The sequence below is a fragment of the Corvus brachyrhynchos genome, unplaced genomic scaffold (assembly GCF_000691975.1).
Source record: "Corvus brachyrhynchos isolate BGI_N302 unplaced genomic scaffold, ASM69197v1 scaffold21, whole genome shotgun sequence".
Taxonomy (NCBI): Eukaryota; Metazoa; Chordata; class Aves; order Passeriformes; family Corvidae; genus Corvus; species Corvus brachyrhynchos.
Window position 1 is genome coordinate 3,930,399 of NW_008236924.1, and position 16,839 is coordinate 3,947,237.

At 49.7% G+C, this 16,839-nt stretch overlaps 1 protein-coding gene across 1 annotated transcript; it reads left to right on the top strand.

Annotated features, from left to right (window-relative positions):
* Window positions 1–10,383: 10,383 nt before the first annotated feature.
* Window positions 10,384–15,440, top strand: LOC108445154 (pancreatic secretory trypsin inhibitor-like). The gene is made up of 4 exons (XM_017728068.1): window positions 10,384–10,522; window positions 11,970–12,004; window positions 12,580–12,692; window positions 15,286–15,440. The coding sequence occupies exons 1-4, from the start codon at window positions 10,468–10,470 to the stop codon at window positions 15,359–15,361; spliced, it is 279 nt and encodes a 92-aa protein (XP_017583557.1). The 5' UTR covers window positions 10,384–10,467; the 3' UTR covers window positions 15,362–15,440.
* Window positions 15,441–16,839: the final 1,399 nt, after the last annotated feature.

Below are 16,839 nucleotides of genomic sequence, written 5' to 3' on the forward strand. Positions count from 1 at the left end.
TGCTGAAGTTCCATTTAGTTTGCCTTCTCTGTAGGATTTGCTCCTGACAGCCTGACCCTGCTGTGCAAGGAGGTTGTGCCAAGAGGATCAGTCCCAGTTACCGGCACACTGGGATATTCCCACTCCCTGGCAGAGCCCTAACCCTTCCCACAGCAGGGACCATCCTTGAAGGCAGGAAGGCACTATCACTCTGGCAATTTATCCTCCGGTCTCACTCTGTTATCACAGCACCTCACAGAAGTTATTTTAGCTACAGAGCAGCTTTCTGTCTTCCTGTGTAGATCCTTAGTGTTCTTCCTAATTGAGGGCTTTTAACATTAACAGCCTTTAGCAGCTTCCGGAGGTGGGGGGAGCACTGAATCTTTTATTCAAATTTCTTCTCTAAGAAGTGGAAACGTGACCCACATCCTAAGCACATGTCCCTCGAGAGACAAGCCTCCCCCACTGTGCCAGAGGCTCCTTTCAGCCTCTGGTCCTATGACTTGCTGAATTCACCAGTCCATACATAATCCCCAAGTAGGAACTAGGGACCTCTGTCTGAATATTTCCTACAGAACCAGGCAAGGGGCTCTACACGGCTCAGTGGGAGCTGGAGCTTCCCAATTCCAATGCTGGCCCATCAGTGCCCTCTCCCTGCTGTGCCACCTGTGAGTGAAGTACTGGACAAATGGGATGGGTTCACCAGGGGCTCCTGTCCATGGAGGGGCCAAGCAGCAGCAGCTGGGGGCTGTGGGCTCTTCCCAAGAGGAGGATGCTGTGTGCAGCAGCCACCAAGCAAAATGGAAAATAGGATAGGAAGGGATCGTGGGACACACTGAGGTTGGTGCCTGCAATTCCTCTCCAGCCAGGGTGGGGTCTGCGTGGCAGAAAGCTGCCTGAGCCCTCAGAAGAGAGCTAGGATTTACTTTTGTCAGAGCCTTGAGTGTTTTGAAGTCCGGAGAGTGGCAAGAAGCAACAAGCTCCACCAGTGCCCCCGGGAAATTGCAACAGAGTCACCAGTCAAAAGCATTCAAAGATCACAAACCAGACCCAGATGATCATGAATCACAGCTTAGAAACCACAAATGGTTCTTAAGCCTCTCCAAAATAGTGTCACTTACCAGGCCCGTTTGGAGTGGTTCCCATTTTCCAGCCGCCTTCTGAACCCAAGAGAGAGAATGGGCTAAAGCAGGAGCAGAGCTCCTCATGTACTCCCAGCTCCTGGGAACTGGGGTGATAACAGGGAGATGCTGTGACACCTGGCACGAGGTTACCCTCGCCGGTGGTGCTGGGGCTGTGGGAAGGGCTCTCTGGGAGACCCTGGTGTCAGTGAGGCCGAGCCCGGCTGTGAAGGAGAGCAGGGGGTCTCTCACCTGGTTCCTGGCTCCCTCCAGGGCCCTGACTGGGGGGCCACACTCACCATTGGAAATCTGAGGGATGTCAGACAACAATTTTGTTTGAAAGTGCTTCCCATGCTTTTCATCAGGGAAAACAAAGAGGTGATGTTAAGTGCATTAATGTGGTAAAACACCACAGGCTCCTTGGGTCCACGTGTGTGGGCAACCCTGAAGCTCCAGACAGAGTAAGACCTACATCCCAATAATGCACAGGCAGTAAAGCTCTTATGTGTCATCAATGTTTTAATGCCCCATTTAAATATTGATATAATGGAACAGCATAAAAGCAATATCCCTGAAAGCACAGGGTCATTTAGTCCATTGCCCTGTTCTCAGGAAGAGCCCAGAGACCTCCTCCAAGTGTTTTACTTCCTCAGTCCAGTGCTGATTTTCTCAGTCTCATAACATTAGTTCTAGTAATAATAATACATCATCATAATGCAAAGCTGGCCATCGTGATAATTATTTATGACTTATGCTTCTGGCCATAACTGAATGTTTCTGTAGAGGTTTTAATTATCATTTATGCATCTTTGTTCCACATCCATAAGGCTCCCAGGGCTCTGTATGGCTGAAAGCTGAATTTATAGGATCCTGGGAATGGCAGAGCCCGGATCCAGTGACAAAGGCTGCTCCTAATCACTGAAATGCCAGATCCAGTGAAAGGACATGAATGTCAGCAGGGCACAAAAGGCAAAAATGAGACCCAGCAGGTGGAACTGCAGTTCCTGGAGTAAAAGGCACTTGTGTCAGCTGCATTTGTGCCTGATCGATGTCGGCACCTTGATGGAGATGACCAGGGACAGGTCTCTGGGTCTGAGGCCCCAGCTGGTCAAGAGGCTGACACGGCAAGGGTGACAGCACACAGAGAGGTATTTGGGCTCAGGGACAAGGGCACTTGTGCCCCCTCCCTCCCATGCTCCACAGGGAGCTGCACTCAGGGCTGTCCAGCCCCTTGCCAGGAGTGTCTGATCACCCTCCATGTAATCCTGGAGGATCCTTAGGGAGAGCAGGACCTGGCCACCAGCAGCCCTGCAGTTCATCCTGAGCAGAGGAACAGCAAAGCACAAAGCTCAGGGATGCCTCAGCTAAACAGGCAGATGCAGCAGCATCAACTGCCTCCAGCACACCCCTCACCATCTGCTCCTGGCAAACCCCTCAGCACTGGAAGAGAGATGCCCCAAGTGCAGGCACTGCGAGGCTGCCTTGAGCTTGGAAGCAGGATGGATTCCTTCTTCCAAAATACACAGAGGGAAAAATACAAGATGCAACATCCCCGAGTATTTCCTACAGAAACTGCAGCATAACATGAGAACCTCGGCTGTTTTTAAACTGGAAAACCAAGTTTCTTGGTAAGTGGGGCTTGAAACTGTGAGCCAGGGGCTTCCAGAAGCTCAGAAAAGGGGGAGGAATGAAGAAAAGAGGATCTTGGCAGGGATGAATAAGGATAAGAAGGAAAAGCATACTGCAGGCAGCAGCCATGGGCTTTGGCAGCCAATTCCTCATGTAGAAGGAGAAAACCCAATTTAAAAGCTGCTTGGGGAAAGGGAGGTTCAGCACGGGATTTTTTCATCTCTGTTCCCAGAGCAAAAGGACTGCTTCTCATATCCCTGATGGGCTGAAGACAGTGTCTTCACTGCAAAGCACCTCGCTTTCACAGCCAGGCTGGAAATGTACAAGGCATCAAAAATAATGTCCCATTTATTAGGGAAGCAATTCAAGTGCAAAACTCACCGAGGGATGTAGGGAGCTGACTACATGCAGAAATCAAAGGGAACCCTTGATGGAAAAGAAATGTTTAGCCACTATGTTCAAAGGCTCCCTAAATCAAAGACAAACTCCTTCTTTAATCAAGGCCATTGACCGAGGCTGAAAGCACAGAGAACTGCCAACAATTCCCGCAGTGTCGCTTTTCATGGCAGGGCTGCAGGTGCTGATGCTCTTATACCCAGCATCCTCCCCTCAACATCCTCTATCTGTGTCCTGGGAGCAGCTCTTGGCACTCAAAACACAGCAGTTTTGTGGGGACAATAAACCTCAGCCATCAGCCATCCAAATATCCCAGTGCCCCTGTTTTAGCTGCAGGAAAACTTCAGCCTCTGCCTCTGAGCCTGAGGAGTCATTAGGAGAAGGAGCAAGTGTTAATTGGGCTGTATCTAATCTCAGCCCGACCCAGGGGTCAATAGCTGTTAGCTAAAGTTTATCAGCAATGTTTGGCCATCATTTATCAGCTTTGGGGAGATTGTACTCGGACAGGTGTACAACATGCTGACGCACAGATGGGGTCAGGAAGTGTTGATTTTCCCAAGCGAGGAGCGGATACCAGCGATTAACAAGCACACTTTTGTTGAGGCTAAAGCAACCAGCAGTAGCACGAGATGCTGGTTGGGAAAGAGCTGGCCAAGAATGAAGTGCACATTTATGAATGGACTGCTGAAATAATGTGGATCTCACAGCACCTTGTAATAGCACGGCTCTAAGGAAAAACCATCTCTGGAAACAAGCTCGGTGTTTCCCATCTCTGCTGAGCATTATGCTCAGAATCAGAGTCCAGCAATGTTATCCCTAGCTCCAGCTCATGTCTGCTACTTGTTTTCTCTTTCCTCCCAAAATCTCTTTTCTGTCAGTCTGTGAAAAAGCCCACTGGTCATTTTAAAATCTTCCTATAGATCACAAGAAGAAGAAATGTTATCAGAAATTAAAGCCTTATTTCATTATTTCCATTCATTTTCTCTTCGTATCCTCACCTTTCTAATTATTTTTAATAGGCATTTTTTTCCTATGGAGCTAAGCAGGCCGAGAGCTCTCTACTGGAAAAACCTCATCTCCTTTATTTGTCCAAAATCACACAGTGAGACGGACCAAAGAGTTTCAGCATCCTCTAGCCATATATTTCGTTGAAATCAGAAGTATAATACTCTTTTTCCTATTTCTGGGCCAGTTCTGGGAGCAAATCATGTATCAATAGCCATTAGTGCTGCCAGCGGAACTCACAGGAGCAGCTAGAAATGCCAAATATTTCTGGGGTTGTGATGAAAGTCATTTGCAGTATATTTGGTTTTGTTGATCAACTGGCTTACAAAGGGATGGAAAATATTACAAAAGCTTGACAAAAACTTTGACAAATTGTTTTCAAGAAATTAGGGAAAAAAGTGAAAATATCCTGCATTTCAGACCTCTACTAAAAAAATCTCCTAGTCCTGGAGACATTGGGTTAGCCAAGGACCACGGAGGGGCTGTTGCTTCTCTGCTGGTTTCTGACAGTTTCTGTGGCAAATATCAGTTTGTTCAGCCACGTTATGAACCTCTGCAAGGATGGAGACTCCACAGTCTTTTTGTTTTTTTCCTACTATCCCATTGGGATAACCCTTCCTGCAGCTTGTCTCTGCCATCTGCCATTCTTTTGATGTTTAGATCCAGGAGGACTCTGGCTCTGCCTTCTCGCCATGCCCTGCCAATCCTTCACCTCCTCACGCCAGCTCTGCAGCCAGGACAATGCATCCAGAGCTCACCTGGACTTCAGCCAACTTTCTAAAGAGCCGGTTCTCAGATATCATCACTTGAAACTCACCTGAGGGAAAAGGCAACGGTCAGAGAATCGCAGAACGATTTGAGTTGGAAGGGGCCCTAAAGACCATCCAGTCCACCCCCCTGCCATGGGCAGGGACACCTTCCACTAGACCAGGCTACTCCAAACCCTGTCCAACCTGGCCATGAACACTTCCATGGATGGGACAGCCACAGTTTCCCTTCTCAATGGACAAGAACTGCAGGCAGAAAGGATCTTTCATCCAAATAGGACCAGGCACTAGAGATCCAGGATCCCTATCAAGAGTGGCTCATTTAAGTTACCTCACACACTCTTCAGAGCAAGATCCAGCCCTGGGCAAGGGACATGTGGTCCTTGGGAGCAGGGACAGAGCTGCCTGAGCCGAGCAGAAGGACAGATTAGACCAGATTATCCCCCCTGAGTCTGTGACCCTGAAAGGATGGGGACCATATGCTTCCCATCTTGTTAAGCTCTGTGAAAGAGGGAGTGGGCACAGGGTGCTGGTTAGAGTTGGAGAAAGGGGGAGTGATTTTCTGGAGGAGATTGAAATCTATGTTTGCCCAATTATCAGCCGCAGCGCTTAATCACTCTGCCCTGGATCTCTCTGGCTGCCGCAGGGGCAGTCGGATGTGGAGGCGGGAGGCAGATAGGATTTAATAAAGAAGCAATTTTATGAAGGAATACTTTGCTTTTGGCATTTTCTGTAGGAGTGGGAAAAATGATCTTTTTTTCTCCGGTAATGCCAGGGAAAGCAAGAAAAGCAGAGCTCCGTGTTTCAGTTCCTGGAGGATCCACTCCATGTGCTCTCACTGCCTCTACATCCCATGGAGATCCTGCAAGAGAGCCAAGGAGAGGGGCACAAGAGATCAGGCGAGCAAGGGAGGAAAGTCTTTGCCAGCAGCTGGCACCCCCTGCACTGACCCAGGGTCCCACCTGCAAAGGGAAGAGCCCTGAGGTCACCAGAGCTGACCACAGTCCAGAGGGGTTCCCAGCAGGCATGTACCGCCAGTAAGCCGTAGGTGGGAAAGGTTTCCACGCACTGAGCCCATGGGGTTTGGTGTCACTGCAGCAGTGGGAGAGCAGAGGCAAACAGGCCAGGAGCTGGGCTGGGAACTTCCACGCCAGGCTGGGAATTCCACCCCAGCCAATGTCAGCCAGTAATCCTTACAAACACACAGCCTGTCCCCAGCACATTCATCCTCCTCAGGAAGCATTTGATTGGCATCCAGGCACAGTCTCTTCTGAACAACCCAACAAGCTATGATTTATGTGATGTCTTTGTCTTTAGACACTGCTGTCAGCAATACCCATTCTCAGGCAAAGCTGCCGATGCCTGCAGATTTCCAAAGGTCTCTCTCATGGACACTCTGCCCTTGCTGAAGGATAACAAACAGAAGCTTTAGTAAAAGTAGAAATGATGATTTGCTAATGTTATCCTTTAGCTATGCCCAGCCCCCTCCCCAGAAACCAGAGGTCCCAAGTCCAAGATTTCCAGAACAGAAGAGAAAACAAATTGATATGCTGTCCTGGGCTCCAGAGATTCTCTTGCAGCTGGAGAAAATATGTGATGCTTTCTCAGCAGCTACTCACAGGATCCCTTTTCCTAAACTGTCAGAATGTTCAATATCTTCCAGGCACCCAGAGCAACAGAATAGCTTTCTCAGCGTTAATGGGAAAGAATCCAAGACAAAAATCACTACCAACCAAATTACCGTTTTGGAGTTTTTTCCTGCAGGAAAAATCAGCGTTTGAGCAGTATTCCCTGGACAGAGGAGAAGCTGATCACTGCACACCACCCTCACCTTGCTGATGCAAAAGGACTTGGTCTGTCTCATGTACCTTTCAAAACCACCTTGGATGCCATGGGCAAGGTCTTGGCTACACCTGCAAGATCCAGGCCTGTCAGGTAACAGAGCTTTAGACATTTTTAGCTTTTTAATCCAACACAAGCAGCATTTTGGACCCAAGAGAGCTTTGAGCATCTTGGGAACTGTTTTTTGTGACACCTCTAGGTTTCACATTTGCATCAGCCTTTCTCCAAATTTCACTCATCCCACCCATTGCAGGGCAGGAGCAAAGTTCCCACCTGCCTTGCTGAGATCCTGAGCCCTGAGGAGCCTCTGGTGCCTGCCCTTCATGAATCCCAAGGAAGAGCCCCACAGCCTCCACCAAGGGACCAAGGCTCAGGGATGCCACCAGCACAGGGTCATGGTGCAGGTCCTGGCCATACAGTCATTCCTTGGTGAAAGGGGTTGGGACTGCACAAGGAGCTCTGCTGCTGCTCCAGCCCGTTCTCTCTCTGGTTCAAGGGAAGGCTGGAAAATGTGAACCACCCCAAATGGGCTTGTTGGGAAACGCCATTATTTGGAAGAGGCTTAAGAACCATTTGTGGCTTCTAAGTTGTGACTCATGATCATCTGGGTCTGGTTTGTAATCTTTGAATGCTTTTGACTGGTGACTCTGTTGCAGTTTCCTGGGGGCACTGGTGCCTTTCTTTTTGTACATCAAGTCTCCACAAAAAAACAATATCCAGCCCTGGTTACAGCAAGTGATCCTCCAGCCTGTCATGAAGGGACCATCACAGGGAAATAGGTAGCTTTCCAGATTTTTAATTCCCCTGCAATGTAATTTTTAATTCCTTTGTAACACTTTAGTGCTGAAAGGAATGTAACTTGAAAGCACTCAGATTTGGCCAAAAGATGATGCAGAAATTTATCCTGCAGAAGGAGAATCACCTTTTCCTGCTGGTCTACCTGGAGGCAGACCTGGCAGTTCAACTTGTCTCCTTACCCACTGCCCCTTCCTCACATTCCTCATGTAGCATCAATTCCCTCTCCACCTGCTTCCAGCAGCCAGGAGAAGACACCACCAGCAGCTGCAGAGATCTTGTGTCCTACACCATGTGTGGTGGCCACCACCCAACAAGGCAGCCAAGGGGACGCCATCCCATGCCAGCACCTGCTTTGGGACCCGCCTGTCCCCTCCATTTCTCCATGACAGGCTCAGCAAGTCACACAGCACGGCTGGCAGAGCCGCCTGACTCATTTCTCTCTACTCCTCCAGCTGATGTGTTTGGAGGAACACGCTGCTCTGACAAGGTGACACATCCTGAGAAAGCCCACACTGACGACAACGGTACCAGGAGCACCCAGTGCAGTAGCAGTTCGCAGCTCTTTTTCATTCCTCCCCAGTCAAATGAGCCCCAAGCATTTCTGTTTGATTTTCCTGAAGGATATTGAATTGTTGTCAATCAGGAGAGAGGAGCCCTGAAATCCCTGGTTTTGAAGGCGTCTCATAAAGACACAGCTGTCAGTGGAGATGCTTGGAAAGGAAGAGCATTTGCTAACAGAGAAACTGCATTAAAACCCAAGTGTGCCTGCTGTTCAGCTGCAGCCTGTGCTGGAATCTTCTTTTGGCAGAGGCAACTGCCCTTGAGTCTGTTGGTTTGGCTCAATTTGTTGTGGAATAATTAAATTCAGTCCATTGCACTGCATAATCTGGAGTTTCTTCAACCTTCTTCAGCAGCGAAGTACTTAATCTCATCCAGCTCTGGGAGCAGTTGGGAACATGAAAATCAGCCAGTGCAAAGCTATCAGGAGCCTAAGCAGTAAGAGGATGAAGAGAGAAGTGTCCAGGAGGCAGGGGAAGGTCAGCAGCCTGCCTGTGCTTTAATGCCTCTGACTTCCGGAGGAAGGAGAAAACCATGGCGTTACACACACTTGAAATGCCCCAGTAGCCAACAGAGTTGCCACCTGCAGAGCATAAACACTGAGGATTTACCCATCAAGCTCAAGTTTGGAAATGTGCCTGGATGCCAAGGAATCTGAGGAAAAACTTTTCTGTTGCTGGACAATCCAAACTATCACATTTCCTGGCTACAGCAAGGATCTCTAAACTGAAAAATGTGTTTTACCAGGAGTGGTCACATCCCAAACATGGATAATCAGATGAACTCTTTTCAGCACTGCTCTATTTACATGTGTTAGATGGAAGAGGAAAATCTTCTCCCCAGCTGCCCTGGTGTGTGACCACCAATGCCCTTGCTGAGTCCCCTTCCAGCTTTGGGAAGTGAGCCCAAAACACCTATTGGCACTTAGAGGTTCTACTCACACTGTAGACCTGGAAAGTAACAGGGGACAGTGTTGGTCTGAGACGAACCTCTTTCAGCTATAAAAAATGATCATCCCTCCCTCCCTTGCTCCTCAGAGGGTGATAACACCACCTGAACCACTGTCCCAGGGACGCTAAAGGATTGTTGTCTGTGCTCAAAGGTCCACTAACACCCAGCCCACCTCCTGAGAGCTGCTGAGCAGGTCATACCCAAAGCCAGCTTTACTCTCTGAGTTACTAAAATAACAGATGCCACTAGGTGCAGTTCTTGCTGCCTCATGTTGCAGGTCAGCCCAGGAAGAGCAGAGGCAAACCCAGTCAAGAAGGAGGAGTCTCCCCATAACCACTGAAACAAAATCACAAGAGCTGTTTACGGCAGGAGAAAGCACCCTCCAGAGGCACGTTGGGAATGGGGTATACCTTGGACAGTGGAGCAGCTGAGATTTCTCCCTCTCAAACAGCTCCTTGAATTGCTCTTGGCATTGACTTTTTCCTGTTCAGCTAATTAAAAATCTGTCTTTGAGTCATAAGCCCCCATTAGTAATAATTTGCTTTGCACTTCTCCAGTGATTTATGGCTGAGATATCAAAGTGCTTTAGAAACATTAATTAATCCTTCTAATCCCCAAGGGACTGATCCACTCTCTGCAATGCACCATTGGTGGTGTAACTGCAGGAAATCCCCAGGGTTTACTCCCAACTGCGGGCAGGGAGAGGGGAAGGGAGCAGCGTCCGACCCAGCGGCTCATTTCGGCTGCTGTCTGCAATCAGAGATGCGCAGTCAAAATAGCAGCACTGAATATGCAGCCACGAGCGAGCCCAAGGCACAGCCAAGCTCTGCTCTCCAGGAGCAATCCTTGCTCCCATTCCTGCCTGCCCAGGGAGGGAAGGGGAGCTGCAACAGCCCAGCTCTGCTCTGTGGATCGCATCTGGAAAGGTGTGTGTGGATCAAAGCCATCTTCACCCAGAGGTGGCTTCACCAGACAGCTGCACCCTGAGAGCGGCAGCAGCAGGGTCATTAATCAAAGCCACCCTGCTGCTAACTGTATTTCCCCTGCTGTCCTGCCCATTTCTCCAATCTTGCTTCCTTGTACAAAGTTGCTCTATCACTGCTTGGAGTGCAGACCCAGAGCTGTCCCCCACACCTGGGACAGGGCCCCAGTCCTCGCTGGAGATAAGGATTGTTACCTCCATTGGCTTGGGAGAGGCTTTCATCCTTGCGCCCACCAATGAGCCAGTTGCCACCTGGTGTTGTCCCTGTACTTTGAATGTTGTCACCACAGGACTGCAGGGTGGAGCTGGCTGGGTGGTGTGATGCCAAGAATGGGGAAAGGTATAAATGTCCCAGCAGACTGCCAGAGACAGGATCTCTGAGACACTGAGGAGTGTCCCGGTTTCTCTCTGCTGTGCTCAATAAAACATCACCTTGACCATGAAGGTAGCTGGTGTCTTCCTGCTCCTCTCCCTGGCGCTCTGCTTCTACCAAGGTGAGTCCAACATTTTGCTTAGTGCAACATTTCCTCTCCTTGCTAAAGCTCCTGGGTCTGCCACATGGGAAGGTGAGTGTGGGAAGAGACCAGCTGGTGCTGGGACCTTGCTGTGGCCCTGGGCAGGGAATGCTCCAATGGCCAATGTGCATTAAACCTGTGCTTGCCTGTGAGCAAACCTAAAACAAAGGCTTTGAAAGGGTGCACCTGCTCCCAAAAATGAACAGACCTGCTAGGCTGACGCTCTTTCTTCAGGGGTAGGATTTGTCCTGTAACTGGTGATTTCTAGGACAGTGTGATCCTTTCAGAGTGAATAGGTGCTATTCTGGTTTTTAAAAAGCAAATCCAAGAAGACAGGAAATGAATCTATGCAAGGGAAAATGCAGCTCTCACTACCAAAGCCAATGTTTAAGCCAACTGTGTTTTCAAAATCCCATATGGTGCAGAGGGATGAGAACATGAGCTGTTGCTGCTCCTCAGGTCCTGCTTTAGTGGGCTCATTCCAAACAGGAGGGTGCTTCTGAAGCAGGTCCTCTGTCATCCTGTTTACTGCACAGAGGCTGCCATTGCAGCGCTGTCTGAGCACAAAATCTGGGCTCATTTCAGGTGAATTGAGCACATAGTGAGCTGCAGCTCCTGGGTCTGGACCTGTGCTAGTCCAGAATAAAATCCTTGTAATATTAAATGGTGCGGCTACCAGCTCCTCAGCACCAAAACGTTTCACTGCTCCTGGGCCGTGCTGGTTGTTAACAGAGATGTAGTATAAATCCTCCATGTAGATGACTTCTGGATTTAAAAGCAACCCAGGATCTTCTTCTCAGTTCCGCCTTTTGCCAAAAAACATTCAGGTTGTTTTTCAAAACACACCCATCACATGTTCCACCCATGTGATCCCAGCTGCCAGCTCAGGGCCAGCTTCTCCATGGGCAAGCCCATCAAAATCATGGCTTGATCCCACCAGCTTTGATATGAGACCTCAGGGTCTCCTTCTAGTAGAGACCTTCAGCAATTCACCTTTTGCTCTGCTTGCTTGCGGTACAAACCGAGGAACAGTAGAAAAATTGCCCTGGATTTACTCCAGCACCTGCCCAGTGTCAGCAGGAGTTTCTCAGTTACTCATGGACACGTGGTAAGACATGACAAAAGCCGCCTTTGCTCCCTGACAGCTGGCAGGTGACGTCTCTAGAAATGCATTTTGCCTTGGCAGGGCCTTGCACCATTACAGTGTTTCTGCCAGGGGAAAGAGGATGACCCAGCAGGGAGGGGTCCAGCTGAGAAATGTGGGAGATCCAAGGAAAGAAATTGTTTTCTGGGACGAAGGTGTTTGTGTGAAGACATACAGTCTTCAGCCTAAACTGTCTTTATTCTGTTCCCCTTGAAACCAGCCCGAGTGATGGGTGCTAAGGTGTCTTCTCTCTCTATCTCTTTCTCTCTCCTCTTTCTCTAGGAAACGCCGAGATGGATGCAGCTCCAGGAACAGAGGTGAAGTCTCCTGTTTTGTGTGACACAAGTGAGACAGCACTAACCTGTACAGAAGGAGACACCATTGCTAAATACAGTGGAGTAGAGTGCGCTGGCAGCCCAAAAACACCAGTGCCTGGAAACCCCCTTCCTCCAGCTGTGCCACAGCAAAACCCCAGTGATGGTGCTGGGTTTCCACTGCATTTCCCCCAAAGAGTGAAGAAAAAGTTCCTAAAAAGCTAAATATTGCTGTTACCTGCCAAGAAGGTCAGAAATCCCCTTAGTCTCTGGCTTGCAAGTGTGAGGACAGGTATTGCTGTGGCATAAAAACTGGGAAGAACATGCTCAGCCAGTGCCCATGGAGCACTATTTACTCTCTACTGTTACTCCTAAGGGTGTGCAGCAGTGCCAGGTGGAGTTCAGCTGGCCAAGGCACGTGGTGGTAGACGGTCCCAGTGTTTCTGAGAGCTCACAGCGGAGCTCTGAGGATGGGTTATCAAGACAGACAAAACGTGCACCTCTCTGTGAAAACAAAGCTCCTTTGGTAAATTGAGAACAGGTTTCACATTTTCAAAATCACCCTTTTGTGTCTCCAGGCAGCTTGTGAGAATTTCAACCTAAGAAGAGGGTGTACAAGGGAATTTGACCCCGTCTGTGGCACCGATGACGTCCTGTACAGCAACGAGTGCCTGTTGTGCCTTCACAACCTGTGAGTATCTGGACCTGCTGCAAGTCTAAATGCCACACAGATGAGGGCCACTACACATAGCTGGGATTTCCTAGAAAGAAAGCTGCTTGCATGCAGCTGGGTGGAGCGTGGGCAGTGAGCCCAGCACATCTGGCACGGATCTGGCCTCCCGCACAGATGCTGCGCCCGCTGCTCTGAGCATGTGGCCTCCAGCTGAGGAATGGGCCCATTGTGTGTGGCTCGCAGCACACATGCTGCCCACAAGCAAAACCTCCCCGTACCTGCAGCTGCCAAGCAGCAGTGAGAGCTGGCGGGCATCCAGGATCTCAGACAAATGGCAAAGTCCTCGAAGTCTGCCCAGATCTAGCACACGGGCTGAAGGATATTTTTCCAGATGACCTCAGATATGTGGTGGCTGAGGAAAAAACTATGTTTTTTCACCCCAGGAATTTATAGCTGAGCTCTGCTTTCTGTCTTCTCTGCATATGAAAGGATACAATTTGCTCTGGGTATTTTTAAGAATGAGCTTTATATTTAATCTGTGCTGGTGCCAGATTGCTCTGTTCTAGCAGAAAGCCAGGTCCAAATGCTAAGGGTGTCTCTGACAAGACTCGATGCATTTCATATGGCTTGGGCCCTAGGTAATTTAAAGTATATTTATACATTGGAAGCACTCTGTGTCAGACAAGTGAAGGAATTACTTCCAACTCAATGCTATTAAGTGGTTCAAAAATCTCTGTCGGGAAGATTGAGTCTTATCTGGAGCCAGATGTCCCAGTCTGCAGGGCTAAGGGAGCTTCACCCTTGACTTCACATGGTGTAGGCAGGGATTTTTGGTGATCAGGCTCACAGGCCCATCTGCCATCAGCAGAGACATTTGTGAAGTTCAAAGTCCAGCTTTTCTGTCTCTGGATGAGTGGGCTTGTGGAGCCAAATTCTGCTTTCAGGAGCATCGCCTCCCTGCTAACTCTGCAGGAACAAGGAACAGAATCCAGATCACCAGAAAAAAAATGAGCCTGGATAAATATTGTCAGTTGGGTTGTCCCCTTTTTGCTTCATTAACCCAGGCTGCTGCCACATATTCTGCTGCTGGCCTGTTCAAATGCTGGTTTACCTTTCAAGGCTGAGTATGATGCAGTCAGGCAGAGGGAGGCTGAGTGGGTTCTCCTCAGCAAAGGCACCACAGTTAATGACCCGGCACGGCCTGGCAGGGTGGTAATGACCCTGCTGGAAGCCAGCAGCCCAGCACCAGCTGTCCCTGTATTGTGCAACAGATGGGGGTGGGAGGTTCATCAGACACAACATTATTAGGGCTTTGGCCACAGACCAAGAGCGGGGTAAAGTGAGCGAGAAAGGCTCCACGGTCAGCTGTGCGAAGTGGTATCCAGGATGCTGCATCTCCCCAGCACAGAGAGCAGCTTCGGAGGGATGGGAGAATCCAATGGTCACAAGAAGGGAAACTGGGGTACCAAAAAGAGAAAGACTGAGCTGGTGGTGTGTTCAGAGCTGGCCAGGAGTCAGAGGACAGATGGGATGGATGAGAAGACGGTGCTGCACCCACCTTGTGTTGACAGGCGCTGCATTCCCAGAGCTCTTAGAATTCCCATTTGTGCAAGCTCCAAGCAGCTGCTCCTGTGGGTCAGAGCCCCGAGCCTTGCAGCTCCCCTGTTCTGTTCCCAAGTGAAGGAATTCTGAGGTTAGGAACAGCCATTTGGTCTCCTGGCCAGGGCCATCTGGGCTGGGCACCAGGACTTTGAAGCTGCCTGGTGCCAAATGTCTTGGGGCAGAGATAAATGGGGCGTCCTCGTCTATAAAGCCTTGGTCCATGGGGAAAAGTCAGCCGAGAGGCAGGATGAAGTGCCATTTGCAGTTTTGTGTGTGCAACTGGTCTGACAAGAGCTGGAAGCCTGCAAGGAGTCTGGGAATAACTACAGAGAGCATCTGGCAGGTCCCTGCGGCAGCAGCGTCTCACCTGTCACCTTTGGTCACTTCACTGTGACCAGCATGCAAAACGCTTTTTGCAAAACGCAAATCACTTTACCAGCATTTCCCTACGCACCTGAGAAATGGATCTGTCTTTCCAAAGAGGAGAACATCATGATTCCGCGTGAAAATGGAACAATTCAGAGTAATCAGGTCCACTACTGTACAAAAAAAAAAGAAAATAGTTTTTTAAAGGTGCCTTTTTAATATTTCTCTCACTTTTGCTGCAGAAGCAATCAGAAGGGGAGGCTGGGAGCAGGCTGAACCCAAGTGAGACACAGTTGCAGGCTTTTGTCTCTAAAAACCTACAAAACAAATTCATAACCTTTATTGTCTGCAGTCAGACAGGCATTAGAGGTGTCTCAGTGCTGTCCTGCAGCACAGAGGTGAATTATCCTGCCAGGAGGTGTCAGAAAGCACTCTTGAGCTCATTGGAATTAATTAACACATGTCCATGGTAACCCTGAACTCCCTGTCAAGAATATGTGGCCTTGATTGCTGTGAATAACACTTAGATGATGATTTAAGCAGTATTTTCCGTTTTTATTTTTGCTTTTGTCCTCTGAGCCAGGCTCTGCTGTGTCTCAGGGACCTGAAGGCAGCCCCCCAGCAATTTTATCCTCTCTTCCAGGCAAAGAAGCAGCCACGTGCGCATCAAGAACAGAGGAATGTGCCGAACTCCCCGCGCCAGCTCCTCTCTGAACTGAGGCGCAGCCGTTCCAGAGATGAGAGCACAAAGCTGTCCCCTCACCCGCTCAAACCCCCAATAAAATGGAAGCATCGCCATGTCTTGTGCTGGGATTTCTTACACACACACCAATCCCCCTTTCCCCGACACTTAAAGCACCTTCCTGAAAAATATGGTTTGTTCTGGTGATGCCTGTAAAGAGCTGTGAGCAAATTACTGACAGAGCCCCAGGGACAAGGCTGGGACGTGCCCAAGGAGAGAGCCAGGCTCTGGCACAACAAGGAGGGTCTTTTTTTGCATCAAGAATTTTGTTTTCCTTTCCTAAAGTTCCGATATTCAAGCAATACGAGGTTTTTATCATTCTCATGGCTTGAAATTGCATTTGTTAAATACAGGACACTAAAGGCCTTGCTCCAGAGCCTTTGCCAGGAGAAAGAGCCCTACAAGTCATCTCCATGCTGACCTGTCTCCAGCCTTGTCCATATGCCAGTGCCCCATCACATGATCCCTGCGCACCAAGAGTCACCAGCCTCACATTTGTCCTGCAGGTCACAGCTACCCAATGCCTCAGAAAACCAAAAAGACTCCATTTTTCCAGGCAAAATTCTTTTTATTCCTTCTACTGCCCTTGGTGAGCTTTGCTGCTGGCACTGACAACCTGGCTTGAGGGCTGTGGGCTGGCAGGATGGGAGATGCCTTTCCAAGAAGGACTTGAAGGTGCTGGTGGATGAGAGGCTGGACGAGCCAGCAATGTGCACTCACAGCCCAAAAACCAGCCTTGTCCTGGGCTGCATCCAAAGCAGTGTGGGCAGCAGGGCGAGGGAGGGGATTTGGCCGCTCTGCTCTGATGAGAACCTCCTGCAGTGCTGCACCCAGCTCTGGGGTCCCTGACAAAAGAAAAACTTGGACCTGTTGGAGGAAGTCCAGAGGAAGCCATGAAGACACTCCAAGGGCTGGATCATCTCTGCTATGGAGACAGGATGAGAGCTGGGAATGTTCAGCCTGGAGAAGAGAAAGCTCCTGGGAGACCTTAGAGCCCCTTCCAGTGCCTAAAGAGGCTCCAAGAGAGACATTTTACAGGGGCTTGGAGTGACAGGACAAGGGGGGATGGCTTCAAATTGACAGAGGGCAGTGTTAGGTTAAATATTAGGAAGAAATTTTTTACAGTGAAGGTGGTGAGACACCGGAGTTCGTTGCCCAGAGAAGCTGTGGATACCCCAACCCCGGAAACATTCAAGTTCAGGCTGGAGGGAGCTCTGAGCAACCTGGTCTAGTTGAAGATGTCCCTGCCCACGGCAGGGGGATGGGAGCAGATGCCGTTTAAAGGTCGCTGCCAAGCCGCCCATCCTGTGGTTCCGCGGTTCCGCGCGGCGCGGGCAGGACGCGGAGCGCGGATGGAGAACGGGAGGAGCTTTCGGCACTGGAGGCCGCTGTTGCTCCGCCACAGCCGGGGCCGCTGCCGGAGCCGAGCCCGCAGCTGGACCCCGCCGCCGGGTG